Source organism: Thamnophis sirtalis, unplaced genomic scaffold, assembly GCF_051295495.1.
Source record: "Thamnophis sirtalis isolate CommonGarterSnake01/CBP01778 unplaced genomic scaffold, rThaSir2_p1.2 scaffold_1, whole genome shotgun sequence".
Taxonomy (NCBI): domain Eukaryota; kingdom Metazoa; phylum Chordata; class Lepidosauria; order Squamata; family Natricidae; genus Thamnophis; species Thamnophis sirtalis.
The window spans coordinates 48924874-48938602 of NW_028261381.1; the positions used below are offsets into that span (position 1 = coordinate 48924874).

Sequence of the window (13729 nt, forward strand, 5' to 3'; positions counted from 1 at the left end):
AAAAGATGGACACCGTTGTTTTTACGGAACCCATACAAAAAAATCTAATATTGTCTTGTAGCAAATACAATTTGAAACTGGAGAATTGTATTTGCAATTGGAGAAAGTATTGTACAAAATATTGCAGCTTCTTAAAAAGAAAGCCTTTATATTGCACAGTTAAAGTAATTTTTCATCCATTGGCACTTTATTCATCAACATTCTTTCTCTTGATTTTTAGCATGTGAAGATGGGTATAAACTCGAAAATGACACTTGTGTGAGGTATGAAAAATAAGGAGCTATTTTGCTCCCCAGTACGCTGTTATGAATGTAAGCCTAAGTGTCCTCAGCTGCCCATGTCCATTGCGTGGGGGAGAGAGGTCAGAAAGGAAATGAGGTGGTTATCTTCCACTTTGGTCTAGTTCAGTGATAGCTAACCTTTTTCTAAAGGTGTGCCAAAACTGTGCCCACTCACCTGTGCATGCGTGAGCGATCCCCCAACTGTACATGCGCGAGAGACCCCCACCAACATGCATGCACAAGCGACCACAGCGTGGGGGGGATTTTCACCCTCTCCAGGCTCCAGAGACTTTCCTGAAGCCTGGGGAAAGCGAAAACGGTCTCCCCTGGCTACCCGGAAGGCCGAAAAACAGTTGGCCGGTGTGCCAGAGCTGAGGGCTGCCATGCCAGCAAATATGGCACCATGTGCCACCTGTGGCACGCATGCCATAAGTTCGCCATCATGGTTCTAGTTAAGGATCAGGCTAGAAGTTCAAGCTAGAAGTCCAGCTGGGTGACCTTGAGACAGTCAAGCTCTCTCAACCCAACTCACCTCACAAGGTTGGGGAAAATGGAGGAAGGAGGAAAGTGTGTTGGATATGTTCATCGTTCTGAGTTATTTGTGAAAATAATAACAGTGGGATACAAATAAATCCATTTTAAAAAGCATACAATGTTTGTTGCTCCTAGAGGAATGACCCAGGATCCCAGGGTGGTAATGGTTCTTAGATGAATCAGTTCACGGGGGGAGGCAGAGTGTTAGCATTAGAATTCAGAAGAGCGGGATCCTTTTTTACTTCATTCATTGTGGGTGAATGGATTCAGACTGAAGAAGTTGTGGGTTCATACATAAGAGACTAAAACTATATCTCCACTGTTTTCTTTTCAGTTGTCCATTTGGATTGGGGGGATTCAACTGCAGGAATCGTACGTATCCAGTCCAATGTTCTTACCTATTCCATCTAGTTTTATTTGCATTCCTTAATTTTAAGATTTCCTTCCATTTTAGATTATCACTGATAAGCATATCTGTGATAAATCACCTATAATGATATGAAACCAATCAATTTAAAAAATATTTACCTCAAAAGTATCTTAACCTAGGTATCTTAAATATAATATACAAAGGTTATATATTTATCTATATAAAATGTAATTAAATTGAATATACATTCAAATTTTACAATTCTTTCAGTCATAAGTTCAAAATTTTTGTTGCTAAGTGAGATATTTGTTAAATGAGTTTTCCCCATTTTACAACCTCTCTTGCCAAAGTTGTTAAGTGAATCACTGCAGTTGCTAAGTTTAAAGCACAGTTGTTAAGTGAATATGGCTTCCTCATTGACTTTGATTGTCGGAAAGTCCCCAAAAGTGATCATAATACCCTGAGTCACTGCAACCATCACAAATATAAGTCAGTTGCCAGGCATCTACCAATTTTGATCACATGACCATGGGGAAGCTGCAGCAGTCATAAGTGTGAAAAATGGTCATAAGTCTCTTTTTTCTTTTTTGCTATTGTAACAGTCACTAAATGAACTGTTGTAAATCAAGGACTACTTGTATACTATATTGTGTTTAATATAATATATTTATAACCATAGAATCTATCTTCCTTTCTGCATTTATTTATTTGCTCATTCAGTTTGGATCTAACTGACTCCAACTGACTCAGGGATCTGGATTTTTTCATTTTGTGAAAGGCTTATGCAAAAGGTTTATTTGACACAAAATTCACACTCACTTCTAATTGGAGGACTGGTGCCATCCTTTCAGTGTGGTGGAGAAAATAAGCTTATGTACAAATGCAGAATTCCTTCAAGTTGAAGCAAAATGCTTTGTTGAGGGATATGTCAGTGAGACCATTATTTCCAAATTTCTCAACTGAAGTGGAGCCTGGCAGTTACTGAATTCACAGTTTAAAAAAAATAAATTCAGCAGAACTCTAGAAAGATGGTAGAACATAATATGGGATTCTAATCCAATGTCGTTTCAAAATCCTTTCTTTAGTGCTCCCTAAATTAAATGATAGCTTCAAGGATATCTTAAATTGGAGGAGTAAGATAGATTGACGATTATGGTCCCTCCTGCCTCATATTCTAAAAGATGACCCAAACATTTATTTGAGATCAGAGATTGATGTCTGCCTTTGCAGGACTTTTGAAATAATTTGACTCCCAAATCTTATTGCCTTACAGCCTTTTGAACTAGCCAATGTTTTGGACTGTCCTGAAGAGAAGTTTGCAAAGACAACAATATAATAATCTAATATTTTAATTAGTTTTTTTTATTAACATCTCCTAAAGCTTCAGCAATGTGAACATTACCTCATAAGCTGATTTTTGTTCAGTTCCCTCCAAGATCTGGATTGGTTGAATCTTTCCTTCTGATATTGGATGGAGATAAACATTCCATGACTGTAACATAGGTCAGATGTCTGTGGAGATTCTCAGTCATCCAGGTTGTCCCAAAGGTGCTTTTTCAAGAGGCAACTGGACTTTCTGGTTTTTCTTTGAAGATGTTTTGCTTCTCATCCAAGAGGCTTCTTTAAGCTTCGTCGCAAACTGAAGAAGCTTCTTGGATGAAAAGCGAAATAACTTCAAAGAAAAACCAGAAAGTCCAGTTGACTCTTGAAAAAGCACCTTTGGGACAACATAAGTCAGAGTTTCCAGCTAAGATACTTTTTGCAGAGAATAGGAAGCTGACAGCCACTTGTTGCTAATCATTCTAGGGGGGGGGGGGAAGGAACAGTGCTTAAAATGGCCTGTTTTTTGTTTTAGCATACCAGCTTATCACCATCGTGATTGCAGGAGCTGGAGGGGGACTTCTGCTCATTATGGGAATAGCTCTCATAGTCACATGCTGCCAGTAAGTACCATAAATGTCTCATACTTTGATGTTTTTAAACTATTTAAATAACATTAATGAGAAATAAAAGTAGTTTTAAATTTTTGAAAAGGTACCTATGGATTATATCTTTATTGATCAATTTGCTTTGCCTATTTAAACAATAGTTAGCTTTTCAAACATCAGGAAGGTCCAAGCTGACAGAAAACAGTTTCAACTATATCATGAAGCTTGTGCTGGCTATAATAAGCAGATGTTCCAATACTGACTAGAGGAAATATTTTTTTTGAGAATAATTATTACATGTTGTTAAAGAAGAGAGCTGGATATTCTTGTTTTCCTGCCTTCTGTCCAAACAATGTATTATATCCTAGCCACAATTCCATGATTGGTAGATTAGGTTAAGAGAAAATAACTTTTTATCATCCTCTAGCATAGGACTTAGACTTATATACCACTTCACAGTGCTTTACAGCCCTCCCTAAGCAGTTTACAGAGTCAGCATATTTTCCCCAACAATCTGGGTCCTCATTTTACCGATCTCAGAAGGGTGGAAGGCTGAGTCAACCTTGAGCCGGTCACGATCGAACTGCTGGCAATTGGCAGAATTAGCCTGCAGTACTGCATTCTAACCACTGTACCACCACAGCTGTACTCAATGTATATTTAAGTGGGCACTTTCGAATCCACGTTTTCCACTTCACACTATTTAGCCTGCAGTATAATATTCAAAATACATGTATTTTTCTTTTCAGAAAGAATAAAAATGATATAAGCAAACTCATCTTCAAAAGCGGTGACTTCCAAATGTCACCGTATGCAGAATATCCCAAAAACCCTCGTGTTCAGGACTGGAGCAGAGAAACCATTGAAATGCAAGAGAACGGGAGTACTAAAAACCTATTACAGATGACGGATGTTTACTATATGGTATATATTCCTACATTGAATGAATGTCTGAAAGATAGGCACTTTGCAATCATTCAGAGATGCGTAAGAATAAAAAAGCAGGATTCTCTTATCAATTGTTTAACCCAAAATGAAAATACAGTAAACGGTCACTGAGAAATGAACAAAATAAAGGTTATGAGATTGTTCATATGATAGTATTTCATACCGACTTGAACGGGCGACTATGGCAGCTTCTTCAATATACAGGTTGTCCTCGACTTAACATTCATTTAGCGTCCATTTACAACAGGACTCAAAAAAGTGACTTATAAGTGGTATACCCCCTTAAGACTGTTGCAGCATCCCCATGGTCATGTGATCAACATTTGGGTGCTTGGCAACTGGGGTATATTTATGACAGTTGCACTCTCCCAGGGGTCACGTGATCATCATTTATAAACTTCCCAGCCAACTTCTGACAAGGAAAATCAATGGGGGAAGCCCGGTTTGCTTAATGACTGCATGACTCACTTAACAAATGGAACAATTCACTTAACAACTATGCCCAAAAAAAATTATACAATGCGGCAAAACTCACCTGCCTTGCTTAGCAATGGAAATTTGGGTCTCAATGAAGGTCGTAAATCGAGGACTACCTGTATTGCAGGTTGTAGGAAGCCACTGCTTCTGTCTAAAATCTATTAGAATTCATTTCTTCCTATGAAAATACTAGAAGAAAATACTTCCTTTAAAATACTTTGTTTAAAGTATCGCTTCTCGGCCTTTTGGCTAAGATCAAGTGTAGTATCTTTTAAACGAGTTGCCAGGTTGTTGATAATTGGTCAGGAATGTATTTCCTTTGCATTATTGAATTCCCAAAGGTGTTTCCCTAAGTTAGATAATAATGAAAAGAATACTGTTGCATTGATTTCATATGCATGGATTTATCCTGTTTCTTTAACCACTTTTCCCTCTTTTGTTTTGGACACTATGATATTTTCCTCTTACTGTATATATTAATATTTAAATCCCATGGGATTGGAATGCAATCTTCAATATTATTGAATGGCTTCCAATAGAAGAACGGTGAAGAGGCATAATCCCCTCTGTTTCTAGCAGTATACGAAGCTGAAAGATAAGGAAAGGCTTGGGGAGAAAAGTGCCTTCCAGAGACACTCCCATTTGTGCAATATTTAGCTCTGTCCGTGTAAAAAAACAACAAACTGGCAAGTGTTGAATGATTCTTTCCTTCTTTTCTGTGTAAATCTCTCTCCTTTAGCCAACTAATCTAAGGAATCCTGAACTAGAAAGAAATGGGATCTATCCGCCTTACACAGGTCTTCCAGGATCTCGACACTCCTGTATATACCCTGGACAATATAACCCAACCTTCATTAGTGATGACACCAGAAGAAGAGATTATTTTTAATGCAGGTGAAAAAAGGCAGTTGGGTGGCAAATGAACCTTTGGGTGCAGCATGTTCCCGGGTATGCAGTCGTCAGACAACAACTCGGTCACAACTGTGTACAGAAGGGGACTTTGAACTTGTGGAAAATCTCGGAAGGAGCTGCGCACAAGGAGCCACCTCCAGCTGAGCAAAAAGCAAAAAGAAGACAGGTGTGAAAAGCAAGTCCCATCATACGTCTGGTTGTCAGAAAGACATGGAAGAAGCTCATTCTGCATATGTTCCTCACCACTAACCATGTCACATAATGTGAACCTAATAATAGATCGTGAAAGCAAAACTAACAAGCACTGTGGCTGACACGCTAAATCTGATGCCATTAGGGTGTGTTGTGTTTACAGATAGCTTCTAGTGTGCTAGGTTTGTGTTGCCCACTTTTTTTTTTAATGCAAAGCTGGCTTGAATGAATGTTATGGAGCAAATCCTTGCCCCTTGGTGTCTACTAGGAGGTACTCACAGCATGTTGCTTACCGAGTGATGGAGATGGGTACGGGAATAGGGCCTAGAGATATGGGATCCTCATGCAGAATCCAAGGTGGGGTTTTATCTCTCTCCAAAAAGGCAAAAAAAAAGTGATGCCCCCCATGTCCCATTATTTAGCTATGGCCTAAGTTTGTAGCAGTGCTGCTTAACTCATTGGCCTTATTCATTCTTCCCTGTGCACTCCAGGCCAGATGCAAAAAAGTTACGTTTAGTTATGTTCTGTGGATTTTCTTCCTCTTCTCTATCTAATGAGGGTGTAGGTCTGTCTATGGAGATTCTCAATCATCTAGGTCATGGTTGTCCCAAAGGTGCTTTTTTTTCAAAAGGCAACTAGACCTTCCTTAGTTTTTTTTTCTTTGAAAACCTTTCACTTCTCATGCAAGAAGCTTCTTCAGTTCTAACTGAAGCAGTTCTAAGTTCAGTTAGAACTGAAGAAGCTTCTTGGATGAGAAGCGAAACCCAAAGAGATGGTTAGTACTGCCACGAGCTAGCAACACTGCCTGTACTATCTACTTGATAGCTCCACAAACAACATGGCAGGTCAAAGTGTCTCAACCTCTTCAAAGAAAAAAAAAAGCCAAGAAAGTGCAGTTGCTTTTGGGGGGAAAAGGCATCTTTGGGATGAGGTTGTAGGTCATCTGCATGTAATGCAATCTTCTCTAATAGATTACATTGTCCAGATCCTGGCCAAAGTTTTCCAGGTATGTGAAGTTGCTCCTACATCATTTGACAATAGTAAATGCACAAAATGTACAAAGAGAAATAACGCAAGACAGCTTAATCTCATATTGTATATTACTTAATTGCTCATAGACTTCTTTATAACATTTCCTGATATTTTTTTTAAAAAAAACACCTTTGGGGAAGTTTGATCTTTGTTCTAAACAAGTGGTATTCTGAAAAGTGATCTTTGTCAAGGTGTGGCAAGTTGATAGGTATGGTTGAGTGGAACTTGAGCTTAATCATAAAAGTTCATGAATGGCAAAGGACCAGATGTGCAGATTGATGATTTGTATTAGAACAGTACAGGATGTGAGCAAATTTAACAGAAGATCATGTGGTCAACTTTGGCCCTTCAGAGTCACAATGGAGTAGACTGTGCTTACCTTGTGCGGTAGTTCCTTATTTGTAACACTGCACAAAATGGTACAGAAAGATATGCCATGATCAGAAGAAAACAGGCACAATAGAGGCTGCCCCATCCAGTTTGCCTCCAGGATTGGCTATTCAAAATCGAATAAACTTTGAAGTGCCTGGAACTATGATTAGGCCTAATTCTGTAATCAGAGGAATAGACAGTTTAGCACTATTGATATTTTGGGGCATACTACTATGGCACCCATGAAATAGCAAGTGCCTAGTAATAAAATACTCATTTAGACGAAAGACAAGGCAATGAGGTACATCCATTCACCAATTTGTTTATTAAGAATGCCTCTGGGGTATGATGATTTTCCAAAATGTAAGTTGTTTTGTAAGGTGCTACTTTGCTTTAGAGCAGACTAGCTTCACATTCATTGTTTCAAATTAAAATCCAGAAGAAAAATAAAAATAGGGAAGAAAAGCTTCGTGGGCATCAAAAAGCACAATGTTATCCTTGGCCATAATGTTGGATGTCCAGAAATTATAATAATTGTCCAAGGTATTTATGGGGAAATTGATTGTTTCAAGAGGCTAAGATAAAACTAAAGCAGCCACATCTGGACTTCTAAGCATATATTGGTCCTCTTCTATTTATAGACTAGGCAGGAATGGGAAAAGTGGAAGGAAAGAGAAGAGGGCAACCTATAGTAAGGTAGATGGAGTCAGTAATGGGTGCACCACTGGAAGACTTGAAGGATCAAGTTAGGGACAAATCGTCTTGCAGAAACTCTACATGGTCACTAAGGATTGGCACTTGACTTGATAGCATATATGCAATCAAAGTAGATGAAGTAGTTTCCCCACAACCTATGCAGAGACTATAATAGGTTATTTTCTTAAAACACCTGGAACACACCAGGTTGGGAAAAACTGTACTAAGCAGTCTCTTCCATTTTGTTTCAATCTGTAACTTCTCCATTTATGAAATGATGTAGGAACAACATGTTAACAATTGTTAACAATATTTAACTGTGTGCTATTCAGATTGCTGCCTTCTATATTGGGATTTTCTGAGGGATGAACTTAACACTGTAGAAAGCCCTCCATTATGTGAAGATTTCCCCCCCCCAAAGCTGATTGGAGTAGAAGACCTACATGGTCCCTTCCAACTCTGTTATTCTGATCCTGCTTGATAGGGAATATAAAAGAAGTGTAAATGTGAATTCCTGGATCCAACACAAAATAACTTGGGGCCAAAAGGATGGGATCAGGGGAGCCTTCCAGCATGCAGCCAAATTGTATTTGTGCTGCATCAGGATTGCACATATACACTCAAAGAGAGGGTCAGTACTACCATGAGCTAGCAACGCTGCCCGTACTAACCATCTACTTCATAGCTCCACAAACAACATGGTGGGTCAAAGTGTTTCAAGCAGGACTTTGTTTTTAAACAGCAAAAAAACCAAAGGTGGTCTATGGTCTATGCTCACTTTACAAGAAATGTATCATTCCCTTAATTTAAACAACCAAATTGTTTCTTATGCCATCAATTTATACCACAAGTTTAAACAAAATATATAATTCCTTAATTTAATGTCAATTCAGAGGTGGGTTTCTGCCGGTTCAGCCCGGATCAGGTGAACTGGTAGTGGTGGTGGCTGGAGGGTCCACCCACCTGGCTGGATACTTCTGCGCATGTGCAGAAGCTTCTGCGCAGGTGCAAAAGCAGCAAGTGCACGCGCATGCACAAGCAAAACAGTAGTAAAATAAATTAAAACCCACCACTGTGCCAATTACATCGCTCAAGCTATTGAATGAATCCTGCCATTAGATATCATGGAGAATGAGGTTTTGTACTAGATGGACAGATTTCATATGGTGGATTCTTTTGGCCAACCCATCATTCTCAGTATTTCCTTGGGGACAACCATAACAATTTTTTATCTTGTCATAAATAGGCACACATTTCCACTGCAGATGCATCCTTCAAAGATGATATCCGTGAAAGCTCTGTGGAATTTAATTTTGTTGCCAAGCAACAAAAAACCATTCCCTGCATAAAGGGGCGCCAAAGTAGTTATTAATTTATTTAGCTGAAATAATTGGATTTTTCCAGGTGATTGTCTTGAATCATCATTTAATATCAGTGTGCTGAAACTGATATTTAAAAAAACCTTAATTGAGTTTTATTTATTTACTTTTTACAAAGGGCAAGCTTGACTATTTTGAGAAAATATTTAAGGTTATGAATATATGTACTTATGTGAAATAAGTTCTATCAAACCATTTTTTTCCCTTGGAGGCCTGGCCTTCCAATAATAACATAATTATCTATAAATATGGACACATTAATTCAGGGGTGATCAACTATGCTGACCCTCTTCATTTCAGTTGCATTAAAAACTGCCCAGTCCTGCTTTTCTTTGTGAAATATATAAATTAGATATTTTTGCAAGAAAATAATAAGCACTGATTTCTATGAAATTAGTTTGCTTCACAGAAAGTTCTCCAGAGAAGCATGTAATATCTTATATCACTTGTTAACATTTTAATTTGAGAGTATGTGAAAAGTTTGAACCTAGTGTTAATTTTACATGAAATCTCTCTCTTTTTGTTTTGTTATAAAATTTACATTTGTCACTTTTATTAGGCCACCCTCAAAGCTGCATATGATACCTTCAAAGATAAATCATGCCTTGTGTTTTTCTCCATGATGACCCTGGATTACTTACCATCAATGGCTTGTAATTATTGTATTGTACATTGTTCAGCTTTGCATATTTTTGAACACATCTTCTGATTTGTTTTGGTTATTTTAATTTTCCTACACAGTGTTATTTAAAATCGTACCTTATTTGCAACCTTCACTAATTATACAGTAATGTAGTTTCTAAAATATAATTTCTAAAAATTGGATTATTTTTATACCAGCCTGCAACATATCTGAACTCTGGCGTTCTAGTCAGTATGTTTTTAAAAGGCTACAATAAAAGTATTAATAATATTCTCAACATGCGTTTTTATTGGAACAATTGGTATTAATCAAAGCTACCCTTCCATATAGGAGAATTAAGTAGACATAGGCAAATAACTATGGCTATGGATTTTGAGATCACATGTATAAAAGTAACAACTGTCCCAGAATTCTAGAATCCTGGGACAGTTGAGGAATCTTAGCAGATACATTGAAATGGGCGCATTTATTGAATTTGTACACAATGGCCTTCATTTGAATTTGAAAACACCATAAAGGCAGCATGAGGCAGACTTTCCTAGGAGTTGTTCAATAGCTGGAATATCTATGGAGATTCTCAGTTGTCCCAAAGGTGTTTTTTCAAGAGGCAACTGGACTTTCTGGTTATTTTTTGAAGATGTTTCACTTCTCATCCAAAAAACTTCTTCAGCTCTGGTCTTCAAAAAAAAAATCAGAAAGTACAGTTTCTCTTGAAAAAGCATCTTTGGGACAATAACTGGAATACCATTACCATAAAGATTTTCTCCTAAGTGGCAACATTACCGATGGGAGTAAAGCAAAATATTGGAGGTTCTTCTCAAGAATATATAGAATGTATATATGGAAGTATGGTAGCTTATGATGTAACCTTGTCCCAAGTTGTTTAATATTTAAAAGAAGGAATGGACTGGCAAGCCAATTATGCAAGCCAGTTTACGAAGGATAAACATGAGGTGAGGCCAGGACTTTGTCTCTCCCTTTCTGTACATATAATTAAGTCTATTTTAGGGTTCATGCTATATTTTATGCTTTCTCAATACAAAGGGGAGGGAAGAAAAAACTGCACCAACACTCTGCCAATATTTAATAGCATGGTCCAAGCAAGACAGGACTAGGGCTTTAGGTCATTCATTTCTGATTTAAAGTTAAAATTAGCACAAAATTGTGTCCATAATATATCAAATGTAATTGCAGTTATTTAAATCTAGGTTTAATAAACACACAATGAATGAATAACATTTCTTTTTATGTACATGCATGGGCTTTGGGAGTGTGCATTTACATCTATATAGTATATGTTTACTATATACGGTATATGATAAAGGCTTCTTCAAACTGAGCTTGACCTTGGACATCCCAGTCTAGCTAACATCCTTGCTATTTCTTAGATATCTCTCATCTAAGTGCTAACCAAGCTGACCCTGCTTAACCTTTCAGACCATCCAAGATCAACCAGGTGCTGTTACCTTCAGTGACAAGCTTAGTCAGAGTCAGTAATGTTTTAGAACAGTGGTTCCCAAACTTGGCAACTTTAAGACTTGTGGACTTCAACTCCCAGAGTTCTCCAGCCAGAAGAGCTAACTGGAGAATTCTGGGAATTGAAGTCCACAAGTCTTAAAGTTGCCAAGTTTGGGAACCACTGTTTTAGAACAATTTTTAAAGACAGTCTCTTCTACCCTGCATTGCAATAGGTAAGTAGGAGATTACCAGAGGATGGGTAGATGCAGTCAAGCTACATCTGTCCAGGTAAGGTGTAGTTGATATGGATCTAGGACAACTTGCTGTGGCCAACTCAACATGGACTACTCAACATGGCCAACTTGCTGTGGGACAACTCACCATGGGACAATTAAACATATTAATCTTTTCATTCAGTTACTTCTATTTTTGGTGACCACATTTTGGTTGAAATTATAACTCTTGCATTTCTGGATTGGCTTTATTTTATTAATATTGGCTACAGTTTTATTGAAATTAATTAAACTTTTGTATTTGTTGAACTGTCCTGTAGTGAGTTCTCTCACAATCATTTGACTCTGGCAAGTTGTCCCACTGAGTTGGCCATGGTGAGATGGCTGAAACGAATTGGCCATGGCAAGGTATCCCTTTCTAAGGTGATATGATAGCCACATCAATCGTAAAAAATAAACAGAGGTTTTGAGGGACAAAGCCTCCTTTCTCATCCTGTGAGTCAACTGTAGTCTCTACATCAGTTTGAGGAAAGTGAAAATAGAGGTAGTCCTCAATTTGCAACAATTCATTTAGCAATCAAAGTTACAATGGCACTGAAAAAACATGACAAATTTTCACAGTTATGACCTTTGCAGCATCCCAAGATGCTGCAATCAAAATTCAAAATTGATGATCAAAATTCAGAGGCTTGGTACTTGATTCATACTTATGACCATTGCAGTGTCCCAAGATCATGTGATCCCTTTTACGACCTGACAAGCAAAGTGAATGGAAAAGGCAGATTCACTTAACAACCATGCTACTAACTTATCAACTGCAGTGATTCTTTTTAACAACTGTGGCGAGAAAGGTTGCAAAATGGGGCAAAACTCACTTAACAGATGTCTCACATAGCAACAGAAATATTGACTCAACTATGATAATAGGTCGAGGACTACCTGTAATGCCATCTCAGGATTGAACATAAATACTTACTGTGCAATTCTTTAATTTATCCCTGGTCTAGAACAAGCTGGAAATCATTTAGCAAAATAGACCTATCATAGATCAACATTGACTTCATTTTGTCTAGAGACTTTGGAGTAAGGTTTGGTTTGCTTGATTCCATAAGTTCATTTTTGCACCAAAGTACTGAATTTTAGGAGTTGTCCAGAGAATCCTGTTCAGCTTGGTGCTTCTGGAGAAGACTTCATTCCATACAGGCTATTAAGGCCAAAGCCTGATTCCACACTGTATATAATCTGTTCATAACCAGTAAACGTCTAACTTTTTTTAATGTGTAGAGGTCAAGCAAACGTAATTCTACGTTTGTACAGCAGAAGCAAAAATAGGCTTTGAGGTCCTAAGTTAACTTGGCCTATATTTCCCTTTAGGCAAGAATAACTTTATGTTATTTATTCATTAAATTTGTATGCTGCCTATCCCACCAAGAGGAGGCTCTAGGTAGCTTACAACCAAGTAAAGACAAGATAAAACCTTAAAATATTAAAATAGTATTAACATTAAAATTGACTGAAAATCATCGAAGTTGGAAAGGAAGGGAGCAAAATGCACATGGGGTGGAGCTCTCAGTCCATTAACTATCACCAGACCCTTCAAAGGCTTTGGATCCAAAACTTCTCGTACCCTGCCCTTGCCCCACTAAGCAAACCTCTGAGGTGTGTGTGTGTGTGTTTGTGGCATCTGAAAAAAAGAAGTTGTGAATGCTGTGAAGGAAGGAAAGAAGAAAAAGAATCTGTTATGAATTTCTCCTTAAGGTTGAAACACTTCCTCTCAATCCTAAAGGGAAAATCCAAACAACTCTATATTAAGAAAGTGGATAACAAGCTTACTATGGTCATTTGACCTGTACTAATAACATACCCATTGTATTAAAAATATTCCATAGATATTTACTTCAAAAGACAATCCAACACTCAATTAAAATTACTTATCTCCAGTGGGGGACAATACAAGCAATAGCAAATTAATTCTTTTTCTGTCTCTCCCTCCCTCCCTTCCTCTGTCCGTCCATCCCCCCCTCCATCCCCCCCCTCTCATCAATCTACCTATCTATCTATCTCTATCTATCTATGAATCTATCATTATCTATCTCATCTATCAGCTATTTACAGTATCTATGAATGTATCTATCATCTCTCTCTCTCTCTCTCTCTCTCTCTCTCTCTCTCTCTATATATATATATATATATATATATATATATATATATATATATATATATATATATATATATATATATATATATATATATATATATCATCTATCTCTATCA

At 37.6% G+C, this 13729-nt stretch overlaps 1 protein-coding gene and 1 pseudogene across 1 annotated transcript in view; both read left to right on the forward strand.

Annotated features, from left to right (window-relative positions):
• HEG1 (heart development protein with EGF like domains 1) overlaps positions 1-10041 on the forward strand; it is an 80019-nt gene extending 69978 nt beyond the window's left edge. Inside the window, exons 20-24 of the mRNA XM_014059132.2 lie at positions 221-263; positions 1150-1187; positions 3041-3128; positions 3863-4037; positions 5278-10041. Of these exons, the coding sequence (XP_013914607.2) occupies positions 221-263; positions 1150-1187; positions 3041-3128; positions 3863-4037; positions 5278-5427 (494 nt within the window). The 3' untranslated portion in view covers positions 5428-10041. The remainder of the gene's footprint in view (positions 1-220; positions 264-1149; positions 1188-3040; positions 3129-3862; positions 4038-5277) is intronic.
• On the forward strand, positions 4768-4947 carry LOC148049394 (U2 spliceosomal RNA; annotated as a pseudogene).
• Positions 10042-13729: the final 3688 nt, after the last annotated feature.